This window comes from Silurus aristotelis (genome assembly GCF_946808225.1).
Source record: "Silurus aristotelis genome assembly, chromosome: 10".
Lineage (NCBI taxonomy): Eukaryota > Metazoa > Chordata > Actinopteri > Siluriformes > Siluridae > Silurus > Silurus aristotelis.
Window position 1 is genome coordinate 3,120,903 of NC_139583.1, and position 22,265 is coordinate 3,143,167.

Below are 22,265 nucleotides of genomic sequence, written 5' to 3' on the forward strand. Positions count from 1 at the left end.
CACACACACACACACACACACACACACACACACACACTCAGAGTATAAAAACAGATCCCCTACTTCTCAGCTTAGCGCAACAATGCTTAGCATCCAATACAAATTCTTGTGCTTTCTGTTTTGGCATACAGATGACAAGACAGAGCTAGGGATTCAGGGGAAGAGAGAGAGAGAGAGAGAGAGAGAGAGAGAGAGAGAGAGAGAGAGAGAGAGAGAGAGAGAGAGAGAGAGAGAGAGAGAGAGAGAGAGAGAGAGAGAGAGAGAGAGAGAGAGAGTGACCTGTAAATAATTAGAGTGGGTGACTGACAAACCAGGAGGAAGAAAGAAAGAAAGAAAGAAAGAAAGAAAGAAAGAAAGAAAGAAAGAAAGAAAGAAAGAAAGAAAGAAAGAAAGAAAGAAAGAAAGAAAGAAAGACAGCTGATATCCACTGCCACACCATTTCTTATTTTATGAAATTGAACAATGCTCTTGGTAAATTCACTGCATAATGATGAGTTCAGGAGCCTCATTTGTGCCAACAGAAAAAAATCACCCGGTTTTACAAGAAGCTCCGAAGCAGAACTCGTCACCTGGGAGCACTGACTCAGCAAAATATTTTACCGGCTCCAGTTGCAAAAACAATGACCATAAAAAAAACAAATAACAAGATCAAAGCAGATCCTCTCAGGGTTACAGACAAAAGTATTGGGACACCAGATGTGGTTCTTCCAAAACTGTTTCCACAAATCTGGAAGTGTATAGGATGTCTATGAATGTGCACGACAATGCTCCTGTGCACAAAACAAGCTCCATGAAGATATGCTTTTCATGGGTTGGAAGATGTGGATCTCCTGCTTTAAAATTCTGACCTTGGAATGAATCGGAATGGTGCACCCCATCCCTCTTCACCTCACCTACCTACATCGGTACCTGACTTTACTAACACAATCATAGTTAAATGAGAACAAATCTCCACTAAATATAGAGGAACATCTTCCCAGAAGAGTGGAGATTATTATAACAACAGTGTGAAATGGAAGGTTCAAAAAGATGCACATACCAGTCTTATGGTCAGGTGTCCAAAACATATATATATATATATATATATATATATATATATATATATATATATATATATATGCATCATTATTATTTAATGATTTAATAAACAAAAAATCGAGCTAGAATAAAAGATGGAATATAAAATCGTATATGGAAATGTATAAAAGATTGTATGATGTATAAAAAAAATTCCGTGCAGACATACAGGTCGGAAAAACACTCAATATTGTTTGTTTTTCTAAATAATAAATATTATAATATAAATATTCTTTTGTATGTTAATGATTGTATATTATATATATATATATATATATATATAGTATTTATTGGTAAACATTGTATAGAGTGCTGGATATATGTATCATCCTGTCCCTTTGTTCTCTGGATCTGTACGTGTGTGTGTGTGTGTGTGTGTGGGTGTGGGTGTGTGGGTGTGTATGTAAAATATAACAGATGTCTTCATATCTATATATATATATATATATATATATATATATATATATATATAAAGCTCAAATACCACTGACTGACTCACTCACTCATCACGAAATCTCAAAGACCACTGAACGGATTGCAATGAAATTTGGAACATACCTTCCTCTTGGGTCTTAGGTGCTCACTAAGAAAGGGTTTTTAAAAATTCGCCCTGGATCGCGGCTAACTCGCGAAAAACGAGATTTCTCACGCATTGTAAACTCTTCGAAATAACATTACGGATCCTCATGAAACTTACTACATTGTTTCTTATTACATGTTAGATGCACGATAAAAATTATTTTCAAAGTAGTTTGCCCTGTATCGCTACTACAAAGGGGTAGTACGTTATTTGTTGACGTTACGTTCTGATCTCTGATCATCCAGTCCTGCTCAGTGCTTACTGCTTATTGCTATATTGCTTAGCGTTCTGCCTTCCGTAGCGAAGCACGGGTACTTTCAGCCAGTTTAATATAAAAGATTATGTGTAAAATGCTATAAATGAGAAATCTCCGTTTCAGAAATGTGGTCATGTTTCAGGAGTGTTTTCCTTCTTATACAAAGATGGACTGAGATGTAACCACGGTTACAGGGCTGACCTTTGCTTCCTGAACAGAGCGTGAGGCTGTACACACACACACACACACACACACACACCATATCACACACACAATATTAAAGCTTGTGAAGGACCTCTTCCCCATTCATACACTCGCTTAAACCTAATTGAGCTTCAGTTCCTTTTCACTCCTGTATTTTTTTCTGTTCAATCAGATGATCTTTGCTTTTGTTTGTTTTCCCTACGTAAAAGTCTGACTGAAGCTTCACCTCGCTCTGCTGTACAGGTTTGTATTTTACATTTCAGACAGTTATTATATTGCTCATGCTCCTGATATTTCCCTTCAATTAAACTAGGAGACACTGAAAGCTCACAAATCTCCACAGAATGTAGTGGAACATCTTCCCAGAAGAGTGGAGAACTATGAACTATGAGAACTCAATTTAAAATTGGATGTCCATAAAGAAGCACACTTTTGGCCCTGTAGTGTGCATAAATAAATAAACCACTGTACCGCTTCCTGTGCATCACCTGGATTGATGGCGCGTACAGAGAAAATAACTGAGACAACAGAAATGAAGCTGTATATGGAGTGAATCGCTGTACTGCGGATTCAGGTTGATCGAATCCCAGCAATATCTCCAGGTCTCTCACTGAGCCTCAGATCAATCTCTGATCACTGCCACTGTTTAATACACACACACACTCTCTCCATTACAGCTGCACGCCGAAGTATCGATCCTCTCAGAGGTGAGAATATTTACTGCAATTATCAGCTGCCCCCGAGAGTCGTTACGAGCTCCCCTGTTTATATCCCGATACATTCCAATCTGTCATCCGCTACATTCCCGAGGGAACCAGAAACCACATTATAGTCACACTATGAACCATCGTGTACTGATAATTATACTCCAGGGGAATGCTGGACTGTGATTGGCTGGAAGTTCAGGCATGAGTTCAGAGCGTTGAATACATGAAGAGTTTTTTAGTGTAATCAGCGTTAAACATGAACTCACTGCTCTCACTCTTTATCATTCTTACTCATTCTCATTCTCTCACTTACTCTATCTCTCTCTCATTTGCTCTCTTTCTAACTCTCTCTCACTCCTTCACACTTTCCCACCCTCTTCTCTATATCTGACTCTCACCCTCTTTCTTTCTATCTGACTCACTCTGTATTTTTCAATCTATTTCTCTATATCACTCTCTATCTCTTTTTATCTCACTCTCTGTCTTTCTTTCTATTACTCACTTTCTTTCTTACTAGTTCTCTGTTTCTTTCTCTTTCATTCTCTATCTATCTATCTCACATTCTTTCTCTCTTTCCCACACTCTCTCTCACTTTCCATTTGACTCTCACTCTCTCTTTCTCACTCTCTGTCTTTCCTTCTTACACTCTTTCTCTCTCTCTCTCTCTCTCTCTCTCTCTCTCTCTCTCTCTCTCTCTCTCTCTCTCTCTCTCCCTCGCTCTCTCACTCTGTCTTTCCTTCTTACACTCTCTCTCTCTCTTTCTATCTGACCTCTCTCTCTCTCTCTCTCTCCTCTCTCTCTCTCTCTCTCTCTCTCTCTCTCTCATCATGCTCACTCTCACTCTCTTTTCCCCAAATGACCTAAAAAAAAAAGATTGGATGTGTGAAGACAAGAAATTCACATATTTTATAAAAGCAAGTGCTGTCCATGGTTCTGATTCCCCAGAAGGTGTTCATTTATGCTTTCCTTACACAACCATGTCACTGTGTGTTTTTCAGTGTTCACACTGGCACTGCTAAAACATTCATTCCAGTTGTCCATAAAAAAATATAACACTCATAACACTGCAAACACTACAGGAATGAGTTACTGCTCTACTTCTACCTCTGCCAGGAAGTTTCTGGTCGCAAATGAATATGTTAACTTTTTTACAAGCTATAATTACTGATTAAATATGTAAACTCTATATAGATTAGCTTCAGAGAACTCTGTTTCCCATAACACAAATGCACACACACACACACACACACACACACACACACACACACACACACACACACACACACACACACATACACACACAGATATGGCAAATATGGAAAAGGTATCCCATTGAATACAACTTTGAAATTCTGATTGGAAAATTGATAAGGATGAAATGAGGATGAGTTCACTTTTGAGTCTGGTTCCTCTCAAGGTTTCTTCCTCATACCATCTCAGGGAGTTTTTCTACGCCACAAACTCGACTAGCTCACTCATTAGGGCCAAAACTTACAGGCACTAAACGTGTGCATTCATATTTTATAACCTCTTTATCTCTGTTAAGCTGCTTTGGGACACTGTCCATACTTAAAAGCCCCATCTAAGTAAAATCCTAGCCACACTAATCTCCCACTCCTGAGCCCCTGAGCAAGGCTCTTAACCCCATAGTTACTCAGTCTGAATGAGATAATTGTAACTCACTCTGGATAAAGGCGTCTGCCAAATGCTATAAATGTAAATTTTATGAATTAAATTTAGTTCAGCGTCACCAAGCTTCAACTGCACCGGTGTATAAATGAGGTAATATCCTGAACGTAAATGGTCACCATGCACTACACTTCCCAGCAATACACTCTGTCACATTCACACACACCGCTACAGTAAGTACAAACATAAACAGTACATAAGAAGGCTCAGTTGTAGCACTGCAACTCATTTGTTACACTCAAATTTCTCAATATTTTTCTCTAATTTTACTTAATAGCTTTACTGACCAAAACTTTTATTACATTAGTTGAAGCTCTGGGTTTTTAATTCCTGCTTGTACTCGAGTTTTAAATTATGATTTTGGATTTCGACTTGCATTTGTTTCCCCCTTTATTAATCCTTTCCTGCATTTGCATCTGTCTCTACTCATCTGCTGTAACAATAGCAAATAAAAGAAAACTTAAAGTGTGTAAAATGAGTAAAAACAAATGTAAATCTTGAACAGAATATGCACAATGTGAAATGTAATGTACTCTGTTATTATTATTTTATTATTACAATTATTGTTATTATTGTTATTATCATTAGTAAGGGTGGTATTACTATTATTCTTATTACTATTATTATTGTTATCCTCATCATTATTATTGTTATTATCGTTATTATATTTTTATTATTACTATTATTATCCTATTATTATAAACAATAGTAATGCATTTATAAAGCAGCAATCAGCATTTATAAAATATATTATCCCACAAGATGCTGCGCCTTTAGAAACGCCTCCCAACCAAGAAAAATGTCTTTAAAACTATCCCATTTTTTTTTTTGCTGTACTCGTACCGAGAGCTGCTGTTCTTCCTCCATGTGATATTGATTTCATGTCAGTTCCTTTATGATCATCAGTAGGCCGTGTTTGTCATATATATATCAATCAAATATAATCCCATTACGCACTTCTTATAAACCGCATGTGCACGAGATTAGGCCAGTTACTGATCGAATAATCGAATGGGATTTTTTTTTTTATAAAGAATCATAAAAGAAAAATCCATTCGGTGTGATACAAAAGAAGAGAAAAAAAAAGAATCATTAAATTCACTGGAACATATTTTGATGCCTGTGTACAGAAATGAATCATTTACACTATGAATCCAAAAGTATTTTCACACCTGACTTTTTCAGCCATATGTGGTTCTTCCCTGAACTGTTACCAGAAGCAATTGTATATTGTATAGTGTGTCTTTGCATGACAATACACCTGTGTACACAGTCTGCTCCATGAAGATCTTTTTTTTTTTTTATAACTAGAATATAAATAACTAGAAAATATTTGTTTTGTAAATTATAAAAAAAATTACACTATGGATGTGTTCATTATTTTTATTTCAGGCTTATTTTACAGTATGTGTGTGTGGTCTATTAAAAGTGTAAATCCCACCGTAAAGCCCAGTCCTCTTATAGAGATCTGACCTTTAACCTCTGATGTGTTGGTTTTACACGTGGCTCGGTGTGAGTGAAACACGTGTGTGTAATCGATTATAATGAAGATCATCTGCGCTCTGTTTCACGCCATTATCAACCATGTCATATAGCGCCTTCATAGATTTTTAATGAGTCTGTCTGTTTGATTTCCACTGAGACAGAGGACAGAGACGGAGGACAGAGACAGAGGACAGAAACAAAAACATCATCTCAGTGTTTAGATCATGATAAGACGCTTAAACTTTACAGTTCAGACCTCGTGATTTCAGATTAAATAAACAAATCACCATCTCACTCTCAATTAACCAATCATTACAGTGTTACTGACTCTACACCACCACCTGCTGGTCAAAACACACACACACACACACACACACACACACACACACACACACACACACACACACACACACACACACACGGGCAGGTTATAGACAAAAAAAAATCTATCTATCTATCTATCTATCTATCTATCTATCTATCTATCTATCTATCTATCTATCTATCTATCTATCTATCTATCTATCTATCTATCTATCTATCTATCTATCCTTCTTTCCTTCTTTCCTTTTTTCTCACTTCTGTTATTTATTCACAAAAACGTTTTTTTTTGTGATCGCTGTGGAAAGAAAAAATGCATTTCTCTCCTTTTCTTTCTTTCTTTCTTTCTTTCTTTCTTTCTTTCTTTCTTTCTTTCTTTCTTTCTTTCTTTCTTTCTTTCTTTCTTTTTTTTTTTCTACAGCATTTACAAAATATGATTGTTTTTTCAATAAATGACAGACATGAGATATGAAGGAGAGAGAGAGAGAGAGAGAGAGAGAGAGAGAGAGAGAGAGAGAGAGAGAGAGAGAGAGAGAGAGAGAGATGACTTTCTGTTTCCTGGTTGCTATGGGTTTAAAAGATGCTGCTGGTTTTAATGGTAATGTCAAACCAATGACTGAATAATTAATTGCACTTTAAACTGAAGGCCACAGCCAACAACCAACACCCCCCCCCCACACACACACACACACACAAACACACACACACATACACACACACACACACACACACACACACACACACACACACACACACACACACACACACACACACACACACACACACAGTCACACACACACACAACAGATAAGATCTCCACTGAGTGGCAGATGGGAATTCAGTGATGATTTGGCTCAATTACACGTCACTGAATTTCGCTCGCTCTCTCTCTCTCTCTCTCTCTCTCTCTCTCTCTCTCTCTCTCTCTCTCTCTCTCTCTCTCTCTCTCTCTCTCTCTTCTCTCTCTCACACACACACACACACAAACACACACACACACACACACACACACACACACACACACACACACACACACACAAACAATCATCTACAGAGAGATGTATTTAAGTACACATAAATATCATGTACATGGATCTTAGAAGGTTACATCGTACTGCACCTCATTAACAGGGACGAGCTCCATCACCTAAACCTCATAAAGAACAGACTGACAGAAAGTCAGAACAACATTATTGCTGGAATACAGTCTCAGGCTGTGTATTTCACCCCTCAGCCTTTAGTGGTGTTCTACCTGAATCAATCCACCTCGTAATACCATCAGATCTCAGTCATAGGTAAATGTGTAATTTTCTGGATTTTTTGGGGAAAAAGCATTAGATTTAGTTTTATTTGTGTGTGTGTGATAAATAAAGCCTGTTCATAGATGCGATCATGTCACAATGTGAAAAAAGGAAGAGTGTGTGCAGTAAAATCTTCCCCTAAAAACATCACTCAATCACACTAAGTAGGTGATTCTTTATAAAAGCCCTGAGCTCATTTTGTGCAATCAGACGACCCGGAACTATTATTAATCTGCCCTCGGTGACCTGACCTCAGCCTTTTTACCACTGATTGAAACTGGCACTCATTATCAGCAGCTCGTGCCAGTTTCATCGCTTCATCAGCTCTATTGTAGGTTGTTCGATGAACTGTTGAGGAAAAGAGTGTTGGGAAAGGGCCATGTTTACCACTGTGTAGCACCACGTTCTGTCTGAATACATTTGGGAACTGAGGAGATCAGTTGCTGAAGTTTTTGGGAGGAATGTTCTTCCATATGTGGCTGATACAGGATACTAGCTGCTCGACAGTTCTGGGTGTCCTTTGTTGTATTTTTTCATTTCACGATACGTCAAATGTTTTTAAATGGTAAAAGTTCTAGACTGCAGCCAGGCCAGTTCAGAACCCAGACTTTTCTACTACAGAGTGATGCAGTTTGCAGTTAGCATTGTCTTGCTCAAATACACAAACAATGCTATCTGTTTACTGAGCGTTTCCAGATGTGCAAGCTGCCCATTCCACAGTCATGAACTCCTATATCATCAGAAATGCAGCTTATTAAACTGAGTACTGATAACAAGTCAGATGGTCCCTCTCCTCTTTATTCCGGAGGACGTGATGTAAAATTATAAAATATTAAATTAAATTATAAAATAATAATAATAATTTAAATTGATTGGACTACAGAACTGTGTCTCACTTTGCCTCAGTACATTTAAATGAGCTTTGGCCCAAAGAGGACGGCAGCATTTCTGGATCATGTTTACGTATGCATTCTTATATGCATGACAGACATTGTGAAGTCAAAAACAAGTCCAAGTCACCAAGTCTAGATCAAGTCCAAATAAAAGTAAGAAGTAGTCAAGATCTACACTAAAAGTTCAAGACTAACTTCAGCTAGTTGGCTTATTCATGCTTTGCGCCAAAAAAAAGGAATTTTGTCTTGTCAAAAACTTTTTGCAACAATACTGTGACGTAATTGAAGTGAAGGTGGATGCAAATGTAGTTATTTATTTTAATTGCAAATGTAAGACAAAAAAGCCATGAAAAGAAAAACACTTCGTACATAAAGTCCTTAAAACAAAGAGCAACTATTAATAAAAAACGAGATACAATGAGTAAAACAGTGGCGTGAGGATATATGTACAAAGATTATTGGCAGTAGGAGAATCCTTCATTGCACTTGTTAATCATCAAAATGTTGTTCATCACATTCAACAAGACGATTGTCGATTTTTGTTTCATTTGAATGAGTCAAAAAAAGACGTGCATAAATATAAATCCATATAACAGTCACATCAATGCAATATAATCAACAGAATGTTTGCTTCCTCACCTCTTACCCTCTCCCCAATACCACGCAATCAGTTAACAGGACGTAATAAAGCAGAAACAGCATTTGGCAGACAATTGAGCAGTTGAGAGTTCAGGGCCTTACTCAAGGGCCCAGCAGTGGCTGCTTGGTAGTGCTGGGATGTGAAATTATGACCTTCTGAACCAGAGTCTTATGCCTTAACCACCTGAGCTACCATCTCCCCTGAAAACAACAATATTCGCCTGTGCTAATGTGAGAGTCCATTTTGATCAATTCATGCTAATACAAGTGCTAATCACGAGTAAATGTGGATCAGGTGTAGTGCTCATGTGACATTGTGTGAGAAAATATAATCCTGACAAACAAAAACGCATTTTTGCATACATTCAGCTGAGACCTCAATGAGGACATCAATGATCAAGACCAAGACAAATCCAAGTACAAATACCAATAAATGATAATAAGATAAAAAATATCAGTAAAACAAGTGCACCAAAACTCGCTATGCAAGACATCCAATAGCGCTATGCTAGCCAGTGAATAAAAACCAGTAAATAAAAACCAGGAAATCTGTGCAAATTGTAGAGTGCAATTAATTTTTTTTTATTTAATTTGAGTCATTAACACACCTGGGTGAGAATTCTAAATTATCCTTAATCTAACATGGCTAATTCACAAGAGAACGCATTATGGAGTGAGAATAGCATTGATGTAGGATTTGGAAAGTCCCAAGTGTTGGTACTGTACACAAGCTTTTGTGGCCGATGGCTGTGCAATCTGTCATTAAAACTCCATAACACCATTTCTAATGTAGAACGTAGTGGTTTGAATTCCCTGTCTACATCCACCCCCTCACCCCTCACCTCCATCCCAAGAGTTTTGTCTCAGATTGCCTGATGGACGGTCCTGAGGAACCCCAGCTTGCTTGTCTTCTCTTCTCTTCTCTGATTTCACGTCTGATTAACTATTAACTGGAGACACCTGGCGATCTCTCATTAAACATTCAGCAGCTTTCCGAGATGAATAAATGATCAGAACGAGCGATTTGCAAAAAATTGTGTCACGCAAGCAGAACCATTAGTGGCCATTTTGGTGCTGAGACAAGGATTATATCTCGAAGGGGTTAATAAATCCAGAAAAAACTCTCTCTCTCACACACTCACACACGCACCGAATCAAACAGAGGCTTTTACATTTACAACATTCCAAAAACACAAATTCAATTCACCTGAGTCACCATTTTACTGTTATAATAACCTCCACTCTTCTGTGAAGATGTTCCTCTAGATTTTGTGGAGATTTGTGCTCGCTCAGCTACAAATGTGTTAGTAAAGTTAAAGGTTAATGTTGGTTACACCAGAAATCCAGCACGAATATCAGAAGGTGCTCCACACATTTTGAAAAAGAAGACTTTCAGAACACATCCCAGAAGTGTCAGGAACGCAGGGGGCGCTGTAACGCTGTGCACAGAGAGTATTCTGAAGGTGATTGTGTGGAATCGTATATAAATAAAGTAATTTCTTGTAAACAGAGAGCGAGTCTTGAAACTTTTTTTACCAGTTTAAATATATATATTGCCAACCCAGCCATTAGGGGGGCACAAGCCAGTGCACTCTTAGTGCCGGTCCCAAGCCCGGGTAAATGGGGAGGGTTGCGTTAGGAAGGGCATCCAGCGTAAAACATGTGCCAAATCAAATATGCGGATCACAAATGAGAATTTCATACCGGATCGGTCGAGGCCCGGGTTAACAACGACCGCCACAGGTATCGTTAGCCGACAGGGTACCGGTGGAAATTGGGCTACTGTTGGCCGAAGGAGGAGAAGGAGAGGAGGAAGGCGTCTACAGAGATGGCAGGGAAAGGAGCAGTGTAGGAGAGTAGAGGTTCGGGTTGGTACTTTAAATGTTGGTACTATGACGGGTAAAGGGAGAGAGGTAGCTGATATGATGGAGAGGAGAAAGGTAGATATGCTGTGTGTTCAGGAGACCAAGTGGAAAGGGAGTAAGAGCAGGAACATTGGAGGTGGATTTAAACTGTTTTATCATGGTGTGGATGGGAAGAGAAATGGTGTAGGGGTGATTCTGAAGGAAGAGTACAGTAAGAGTGTAGTGGAGGTGAAGAGAGTTTCTGATAGGGTGATGATCGTGAAGGTGGAAGTTGAAGGGATGATGATAAATGTCATCAGTGCCTATGCTCCACAAGTTGGCTGAGAGATGGAGGAGAAGGAAAGATTCTGGAGTGAATTAGATGAAGTGGTAGATGGTGTACCTAGGAAAAAACGATTAGTGATTGGGGCAGACTTTAATGGGCATGTAGGTGAAGGGAACAGAGGTGATGAGGAGGTGATGGGTAGGTATGGTTTTAAGGAGAGGAATGTGGAAGGGCAGATGGTGGTAGATTTTGCTAAAAGGATGGAAATGGCAGTGGTAAACACGTATTTTAAGAAGAAGGAGGATCATAGGGTGACGTATAAGAGTAGAGGAAGGTGCACACAGGTGGATTATCTTCTGTGTAGGAGATGCAACCTGAAGGAGATTGGAGACTGTAAGGTGTTGACGGGGGACAGTGTAGCTAGACAGCATCGGATGGTGGTCTGTAGGATGGTTTTGGAGGCGAAAAAGAAGAGGAGGAAAGTAAGGTTTGAAAGAAGAATAAGATGGTGGAAACTGAAGGAGGAAGAGTGTAGTGTGAGGTTCAGGGAAGAGGTCAGACAGGGGCTTGGTGGTGGTGAAGAGGTGCCGGATGATTGGGCAACTACTGCAGGAGTGATGAGGGAGGCAGCTAGAAAAGTACTTGGTGTGACATCTGGAAATAGAAAGCAAGACAAGGAGACGTGGTGGTGGAATGAGGAAGTGCAGGAGAGCATTAGGGGAAAGAGGTTGGCAAAACAGAAGTGGGATCGACAGAGTGATGAGAAAAGTAGGCAGGAGTACAAGGAGATGCGGCAGCAGGTAAAAAGGGATGTGGTGAAAGCCAAGGAAAAGGCATATGAGGAACTGTATAAGAGGTTGGACACTAAGGAAGGAGAAAAGCATTTATACCGATTGGCCAAGCAGAGGGACCGAGCTGGGAAGGATGTACTGCAAGTTAGAGCAATAAAGGATGGAGAGGGAAATGTGTTGACTAGTGAGGAGAGTGTGTTGAGAAGGTGGAGGGAGTATTTTGAGCAGCTGATGAATGAGGAAAATCAGAGAGAGAGAAGGTTGGAGGATGTGGAGTTGGTGAAGCAGGATGTAGATAGGATTAGTAAGGAGGAAGTGAGAGCAGCGATTAAGAGGATGAAGAATGGAAATTCGGTTGGACCAGATGACATACCGGTAGAAGCGTGGAGATGTTTAGGAGAGATGGCAGTGGAGTTTTTAACCAGATTGTTTAACAGGATTCTGGAAGGGGAGAGGATGCCTGAGGAATGGAGAAGGAGTGTGCTGGTACCGATCTTTAAGCATAAGGGAGATGTGCAGACCTGCAGTAACTACAGGGGAATTAAGTTGATCAGTCACACCATGAAGTTATGGGAAAGGGTAGTGGAAGCCAGGCTGAGAGAAGAGGTGACCATCTGTGAGCAACAGTATGGTTTCATGCCGAGGAAGAGCACCACAGATGCCTTATTTGCTTTGAGGATGTTGATGGAGAAGTATAGAGAAGGACAGAAGGAGCTGCATTGTGTATTTGTGGATTTAGAGAAAGCGTACGACAGGGTGCCGAGAGAGGAGTTATGGTATTGTATGAGGAAGTCAGGTGTGTCAGAGAAGTATGTGAGGGTGGTGCAGGACATGTATGAGGACAGTGTGACGGCAGTGAAGTGTGCAGTAGGTACGACAGACTGGTTCAGGGTGAAGGTTGGACTGCATCAAGGATCGGCCCTGAGTGATGGACAGGTTGACGGACGAGGTCAGACAGGAGTCTCCCTGGACTATGATGTTTGCAGATGATATTGTGATTTGTGGTGAGAGTAGAGAGCAGGTTGAGAAGAGCCTGGAGAGGTGGAGATATGCGCTGGAGAGAAGGGGAATGAAAGTCAGTAGAAGTAAGACAGAGTACATGTGTGTGAATGAGAGGGAGGGCAGTGGAGTGGTGCGGTTGCAGGGAGAAGAGGTGGAGAAGGTGGAGGAGTTCAGGTACCTGGGGTCAACAGTGCAAAGTAATGGAGAGTGTGTTAGAGAAGTAAAGAAAAGAGTGCAGGCAGGGTGGAGTGGGTGGAGAAGAATGACAGGAGTGATTTGTGATAGTAGGGTATCTGCAAGAATGAAAGGGAAAGTTTATAGGACTGTGGTGAGACCTGCGATGTTGTTTGGATTAGAGACAGTGGCATTGAGTAAAAGACAGGAGGTGGAGCTGGAGGTAGCAGAGCTGAAGATGTTAAGGTTTTCGTTGGGAGTGACGAGGATGGACAAGATTAGAAATGAGTTTATTAGAGGGACAGCACATGTAGGATGTTTTGGTGACAAGGTGAGGGAGGCAAAATTGAGATGGTTTGGACATGTGCAGAGAAGGGACATGAATTATATTGGTAGAAAAATGCTGAAGATGGAGCCACCAGGTAGAAGGAAAAGAGGAAGGCCAAGGAGGAGGTATATGGATGTGGTGAGGGAAGACATGCAGGTAGTTGGTGTGAAAGAGGCAGATGTAGAGGACAGGGTGGTATGGAGACGGATGATCCGCTGTGGCGACCCCTAATGGGAGCAGCCGAAAGAAGAAGAAGAAGAAGAAATATATATATTACCAAAAGTTTGCGGACACCTGGTCATAAGTATGTTTTTTTACACGGTATTCCACATTTAGTCCCAATTTGGGAATTATTTGCTCTAATAATTCCCTCCACTCTTCAGGGAAGATATTTTGGAGTGTGCTTGTGGACGTTTGTGATTATTCAGCCACAAGGGTGATAGTAAAGTCAGGTACTGATGTAGGGGATGTAAGGAGGCCTGGGGTGCAGTCAGGGTTCATATTCATCCAAAAAGTGTTCAATAGAGTTGAGATCTATAGCAGGAGATCTTAATCTCCAACCCATGCGCAGCATATCTTCATGGAGTTTGCTTTGTGCATCCAAAGACCCCTACCACATACTTTTATCCATACATATATACAGTGGAACCTCGATACTCATGACCTCGATAGTTGGCGACTTTTCATTTGGAACCGGACTGAGAGGAACTCGTGAAAAATCTGATAGTAAAAAGTTAAAAGTTGCTAATTTTGTTATTGCATTATTCATTTAAAATAGTAAATAAAACATTTATTTCAGAATTTTTGTTGGATTTACTCTACAGTACATGTACAATTGTCCTTCAAACCATCAAAAGCAGAGTCACAACCTCGCGTTTTTTAGTAACTCGTGAGGGGTCCTAGAACGTAACCTCCACGAGTATCGAGGTTGCACTGTATATATATATATATATATATATATATATATATATATATATATATATATATATATTCACAACAACGCTGGTTGACTAAAACGCACATGTCACATTTACTACATAACACAGTAGAATCTCTTGAAGCAGGAATCCAATCCAACACATGATCCGGCTGGAGCGCCAATCAGCGTCTGCATGCGTAATTGCTAGCGCCTGCCTGCTCTGGTTAAAAATAGAAGCAGGCCGAAGCCAATGCTGAGCCAGTGTGTAACGGCATAATCAGGTAAAATGATGAAAATAAGCCTCGTCATCGATCGTTTATCTATTCTATCCGTAAAATGTAGAAATGATGCACGGAGAAGAAAAACAAAACAAGGTTCCCTGCAGTCAGGAGAAGGAAGGCAGAGCATTCCCGTAGCTGCCAGAACTGCTATAAATCCTTAGCATGGCTTCATCCGTATAAGGGCTACAATCAGACGCTCATTAGGCAGCGAGGGCATGATGGATGGCGACGCTCTGGGTTTTACACTTTAAAAGGCTTCCCCGGGAGACTTTACGACCGAACATCAACCTCCTTTACCATCCGACCAATCGTCTGCGACTGAAAAAGAAACCAGGAACTATTTCAAAGCAAAACCATCCACATGTAAACGTTTCTACGGAGAGGAACCGAGGGGTTAGGACTTAAAAGGTCAGAGCAGAAATGTTTGGTATGTACACTGATGTCCCATGATGCAACAGACTGAGGGACATTGATTACTTGCCCGGCATTCCAGCCTGCCTGCTGTGTTTTGAGCCTGGGGTTATATGACGCCCTGTGTCCAGTGGGTCACATGACCTTCCCTGCCCTTCACTGCACACACACACACACACACACACACACACACACACACACACACACACACACACACAAACAAAGTCTATACACTCCATGCTCAGTGCCTGAACATCAATATTACAGCCGGTCTCTGGGTGTACACTAAGCCAGCTATATGTAAACATGGTGGAAGATCTTGCGTAGCCTTTTATAAAGCTCTGACCTCAACCCTATTCAATTGGATGAACTGGAACCCTGTCTGAACCCCAGGCCTCCTCACCTGACCTACATGAGAATCTAAGCGATGTCGCTGAATGAACCCGAATCTCCACAAGTACACTTCAGAATCTAATGGAACATCTTCCCAGAAGAATGGAGGTTGCTATAACAGCAAATGGAGACTTTTTCAAGTCACTTCAAGTGTCTTTAGTGTCTATTACATCTTTATCCAGCTGGTTTAAAACACAAACAACATTCCTCCAGGACTGATGTGCTGCAAAGGAGAACCAACTAAGGCTATGCAGACATACACAGGACCTTTCATGAGGATTTCTATGATTGGTGTTCCCCTTAATTCCCTTAATGTCATCAGTCAGATTCTAATCATAAGCATGACTAATACCATGGAACTGACCTAGGATCAGCATGAAGGAGAAACATTTACTGACACTGACGTGTGAAATCCAAAACAGTCCCATTACATCACTGAATGGGTATGCATATATATATATGTGTGTGTGTGTGTGTGTGTGTGTGTGTGTGTGTGTGTGTGTGTGTGTGTGTGTGTGTGTGTGTGTGCGTGTGTGTTTGTGCATTTTCCTGCCCCAAAGGACGCCTGTTTCAATCACACAATCAGGGAAAGATACTGCCGAGAGTAAATAAGCATAAGAATAGATTCCGATCTCATATATATATATACAGTGAGGAAAATAAGTATTTGAACACCCTGCTATTTTGCAAGTTCTCCCACTTAGAAATCATGGAGGGGTCTGAAATTGTCATCGTAGGTTCATGTCCACTGTGAGAGACATAATCTAAAAAAAAAAAATCCAAAAATTACAATGTATGATTTTGTAACTATTTATTTGTATGATACAGCTGCAAATAAGTATTTGAACACCTGAGAAAGTCAATGTTAATATTTGGTACAGTAGCCTTTGTTTGCAATTACAGAGGTCAAACGTTTCCTGTAGTTTTTCACCAGGTTTGCACACACTGCAGGAGGGATTTTGGCCCACTCCTCCACACAGATCTTCTCTAGATCAGTCAGGTTTCTGGCCTGTCGCTGAGAAACACGGAGTTTGAGCTCCCTCCAAAGATTCTCTATTGGGTTTAGGTCTGGAGACTGGCTAGACCATGCCAGAACCTTGATATGCTTCTTACAGAGTCACTCCTTGGTTATCCTGGCTGTGTGCTTCGGGTCATTGTCATGTTGGAAGACCCAGCCTCGACCCATCTTCAATGCTCTAACTGAGGGAAGGAGGTTGTTCCCCAAAATCTTGCAATACATGGCCCCGGTCATCCTCTCCTTAATACAGTGCAGTCGCCCTGTCCCATGTGCAAAAAAACCACCCCCAAAGCATGATGCTACCACCCCCATGCTTCACAGTAGGGATGGTGTTCTTTGGAGGGTACTCATTCTTCTTCTTCCTCCAAACACATTTAGTGGAATTATGACCCAAAAGTTCTATTTTGGTCTTATCTGACCACATGACTTTCTCCCATGACTCCTCTGGATCATCCAAATGGTCATTGGCAAACTTAAGACGTGCCTGGACATGTGCTGGTTTAAGCAGGGGAACCTTCCGTGCCATGCATGATTTCAAACCATGACGTCTTAGTGTATTACCAACAGTAACCTTGGAAACGGTGGTCCCAGCTCTTTTCAGGTCATTGACCAGCTCCTCCCGTGTAGTTCTGGGCTGATTTCTCACCTTCCTTAGGATCATTGAGACCCCACGAGGTGAGATCTTGCATGGAGCCCCAGTCCGAGGGAGATTGACAGTCATGTTTAACTTCTTCCATTTTCTAATGATTGCTCCAACAGTGGACCTTTTTTCACCAAGCTGCTTGGCAATTTCCCCATAGCCCTTTCCAGCCTTGTGGAGGTGTACAATTTTGTCTCTAGTGTCTTTGGACAGCTCTTTGGTCTTGGTCATGTTAGTAGTTGGATTCTTACTGATTGTATGGGGTGGACAGGTGTTTTTATGCAGCTAACGACCTCAAACAGGTGCATCTAATTTAGGATAATAAATGTAGTGGAGGTGGACATTTTAAAGGCAGACTAACAGGTCTTTGAGGGTCAGAATTCTAGCTGATAGACAGGTGTTCAAATACTTATTTGCAGCTGTATCATACAAATAAATAGTTTAAAAATCATATATTGTGATTTCTGGAATTTTTTTTTTTTATTATGTCTCTCACAGTGGACATGCACCTACGATGACAATTTCAGACCCCTCCATGATTTCTAAGTGGGAGAACTTGCAAAATAGCAGGGTGTTCAAATACTTATTTTCCTTACTGTATATATAAATCCAGAGGAGTCATAAGGAGGTTATAATGCCTCTACATTTAGGATGTTATACATCATGTCCAAGTTTGTTTGTCGGAAAAGAAAAAGGAAAACTGAACAATGTGTTTTGACTGCAGAAAACCTACGCAGTAACATTTGCTCTACACTATATTGGCAAAAGTTTGCGGACACCCGTTTATAACTATGGTATGTGCTTTATAAGCATTGCATTCCACATTTGGTCCTAATTTTCTTCTATAATTCTCTCCACTCTTCTAGGAAGATGTTCCACTAGATTTTGGAGTGTGCTTGTGCAAGGGTGTTAGTAAAGTCAGGTTGTTATGTAGGTGTACTGTATAGTTTGTTATAGGAACTAAACTTATACATTCTTTAATACAACTTTATAACCAGGTTATCTGTGTAAAGCTGCTTTGAGACAATGTCTATTGTTAAAAGTGAAATACAAATAAAAATAAATGAAGTGCTAAAATTGTATCAAAGAAAGTGTAACCATGAGTTTAGGTTTTTAGGTGAAAAAAAAACAAAAGCATAAGAAATGAAAACTGTTTTACAGTGAATGAGAAACAGGTACGTGAAAGGATCACGTGATATAGTTCAGTGTTGTGTAGAGGCTTGTGGGAAACTCTAGCATGACAGACACCCTTATCCAGAGTGACTTACTACTGAGCAGTAGATGATTAAGGGCCTTTTTCAAGGGCCCAGCAGTGGCAGACCATCAGGTAAAAAGTCCAATGACTTAACCACAAGCAACCATGCAAGTGTTGAGCTACAACGTGCTGCCAGAACGTCATCTTTTTCAGTATTTGGCAGACGGCTTTACCTACTACTTCCATTTATGTCATTCATACAACTAAGCAGCTGTGGGGTTGAAGGCTTTGCTCAGGGGTCCAGAACTGGCAGCTTGGTGTGGCTGGGATTTGAAATTACGACTTTCGGATCAAAGCCGAATCCCTTTAATCACTAAGCTTGGTGCATATGTGCATGAGTACAATTATGCTAAATATGACTTTGGTGTTCATGCTGCCATTCAAACTACAGTTCATCCAAAGAACATGTGACAGAACTGGCATCTTTACAAGGCAGCCATGAAACTTGGTGTCTGATTCTACTAGGCAAATGTTATGTTGAGAATTAGACACCTTTGTTTATTGAAAATCAGAGCATGTGGTCATATAGTTGAAATCTGAACCCTCTTTTATTTCTGCTACCTTGAAAATAGAAACTTTTCTTTCACATATCTGAACCCGAAATGAAGCCCAAAGCCTGAGGAACACACATGATCAAGAACTTGGTGTTGGGAATTGTACCTTTAACCTTCTGATCAATATATCAAAGACATCAGCCAGTCTTTAAATTCTCACTCAAGCCCAGATGTTTGTATCATTTGACTCCTTCTTCCAATGGAGCCATGAGGTGGTACTGAAAGAGCATGTCCACAGGCCAAACATTTCATGAGTGCATGGTTTTGGAATGTGGACCACCGCCAGCTTTTTATTTCTGTTGCTACGGAGAAAAGCCTGAGTACCAAATACCCCCTACACACCTCATCCCATTTGCCTCAGGATAAGTAAACCAGTTCAGAACATTCTGCATGATATGATGAGCAGAACACTCCATGCCAAATTGTACTCCTAATGCTACCAAGATAATAGATTCCAGCACAAATGGGGTGAACTGATGCCGTCTTAATGAGTAACGTCGTGGTTGGGGGCTGATATCATGGGGAGAAATGACTAGAACATTATCATGATCTTCTTTCTTCTCCTTCTTTCAGATAAAGACTGGAGTTGATGAAAAACAGAAAGAACAATGGGTTCATCAAGGGTTCTTTGGGTCATTAGGTCCTGTGTTAACTTTGCAGAATTTTGTAGGGTTCTGTGTTAAACCTTCTAATGTAAGATCTGAGATCTAAAGATGTTCCTGCCGCTCTGGGGAAAGCTTTATAAGACTGAACCTCGGTAGAACCGTACAGCCCATGGATTTGCTTGCAGAAGTTTTATAAAAGAGTTCAAATCTGTTTAAAACACTGGTATTCCAATGTATAAAATATAAATGCAATCAGTTTCCTCGACCGATTTACAGCAGCGGCGCTTCAAATTGACGACATAAAAAATATACAATCGTAAATAATGGCAAGAAATCTCATCTTTCTATTAAAGCGAACAAATGACTTTTATGAACTGCTCCATTTTAGTGAATCAATCGCATTAAAAAACTCATAAATACTTTTCTAGATCTGAAGGGGTTTTACATGGACCTCAGTGGTAGAGTGTTAGGGTTCACCTAGAACCTTTTAGAGGTTCTCACCAGAAAAAACAACTAAGATACAGAATTAGATGTCAAGTGTCAAGTCAAGTCACCACCATGAGTCATGCTCAGTGTTCCCAGGATAATCTCTGGACCATGAAAACCTTGCCCAGGAGATAAATGATTGAAAGTTAGAATCTGTAACTGTATCATCGTAATGTTTTCAATATAAATTGCAATATGCCACATTGCTTGCCAACACAATTTAGAAATAAGTCATCTAAAAGTAAATCAACCAACCAACCAACCAGTGCAGAAGGTACTTTACTTTGTACCTTCAAGAAATCCCCAAAACTTAAGTTCCCCCACAAGAGCATCAGACATTCTTCATACCAAAAGGAGATTTAAAGAGAAGCTCTACACTGCAAAAACTACACATCTAGTAGTCTTACAATCTTATTTATATCTTATTGGTCTTATTTTAGGAATAAAATACAATGCAAAAGCAGATTTATCAATTTCTTCTTTCCGTAGTCAGTAAAGCTTATAAAATTTATTTTAAAAAGCAGTAAAGTTATTAAATTAAAAGTTATTTTAACTGCACATTAAGCTTAATTACCATCAGAGACGTCATTTGAGGCCTTTTATCTTTTAAAAAAAAATAAATGAATAATAAAAAAAAAATTTCAAGAATCACACTTAAGACACTTAGAATTTATTCCAAAAGCTTGTTTTATGTCAACGCCAACACATTTATTTACAACCTAATAACAAATTATATAAAGCATTAAGTCCCCACACACTTTTTCCAAACTTTATTATTGTTATTTTTTAACTTTGTTCTTTATACAAAGTTGTTCTGTAGTTCGATTTCAGTTTCTCATGTTGAATATCGTTCAGTGTTCAGTAGTGACAAAATACATTCAATAATGTTTTATGTTGCAAAAATTTTAAGTATTTTGAGAAACAGCAATTAATGATTTCTACATCATAACTTCTGCGTGTCACAAGACAAAGACTGTCTTAAATAAATAATTGTTGACAATACGCATGTATCTTGATTTTAATAGTAATCTTGTTTTTAGTTCAAATGTTTTGTCTCATCTTAAGACAGAATATATAATGATTCCCAAATTAAGAGGAATTCTATCGTTTAGTAGCTCTGGTTTTTAGATCTTTTCACACTAATGAAAAGAAGCAAATTGTTAAAAACGAATGCTCATTTTAAGACTTTTTGTTTTTTTCTAAATCTTCAATATGTTTTATTATTTTAAGAAATCTTACCAAGTGTAATTATCTCACTGCATTGGCAGATACATTGACTTGTTTCTATTCTGGATCGTCTTCAATCCTGCATTTGTTGCTTGTATTTATTTGTTTTGCAGTGTATAGGAGCAAAAGCTGCCTTGTGTATTTCAGGACCCCGTAAAGTTTGTTCTTTGTTCTTTAAAAGTGTACCTGTACACCATGCCGGTTGTGGCCGGTACCGTGTCCTGCAGCGAGGTAGCGTGTGTGTTGAGGAACTCCTCCAGATGTTTGAGCTCCAGGTGTGCGTTGTTCCTCAGGCCTCTCCAGCATATTATCGGATACGCCTTGTCCACTGAGCTGTCCCTGCTGATGCGGGTCTGCACTCTGTCTCCACTCGCCTTCTGAATTCCTCTGGGCTTCAGGTTGGGGATTTCTGAGCAAGTCGCTTTGTATAAGTACATCTCTCGTACTCTGCTCCTTTGAAAGTTCTACTTAAAGGTCCTCGAGACCCTTTAAGAGTTCTACTGTACAGTGTGACAGAGTTTGTTTGCTGCTGGGTTAATCGGCTTGGCTTGATTTCCCTCTCCATTACACACCATGGGAATCTGGGACATTTTCCCTCCCTCTTTCCCTCTCTCTCTCTCTCTCTCTCTCTCTCTCTCTCTCTCTCCTCTCCATCCCTCCGCCCTGCTTTTTTTTTCTCCCTCACTCATGCTCCACCTCTCACTCCTGATTATTCATCCTCTCATCCTTTCACTCATCCACTTTTTCCATCATTTTTCTAATCATCTATCTAATATGGACTCGGACCAAACGTTATGATCTTATAGTGTGTTCGGTTTGCTTGGAGAACCTTCAGGTTCCAGTTGGAACCATTTGGAGGGTGACCTGGTGGTTATCCAGAAGAAACAAATACAACTTGT

The 22,265-nt window shown here is 39.9% G+C and overlaps 1 protein-coding gene across 2 annotated transcripts in view; it reads right to left on the minus strand.

The window, feature by feature from the left end:
* Positions 1-22,265, minus strand: part of kcnab1a (potassium voltage-gated channel subfamily A regulatory beta subunit 1a) — a 100,352-nt gene that overhangs the window by 73,062 nt on the left and 5,025 nt on the right. The window contains exon 1 of one of the 2 annotated variants that reach the window (XM_083552465.1): positions 21,553-21,956. The exons of the other annotated variant lie outside the window; for it this stretch is intronic. Coding sequence (XP_083408591.1) covers positions 21,553-21,803 — 251 coding nt within the window. The 5' untranslated portion in view covers positions 21,804-21,956. Of the gene's footprint in view, positions 1-21,552; positions 21,957-22,265 lie in introns of those variants that run through there. 2 annotated transcript variants of the gene reach the window in all.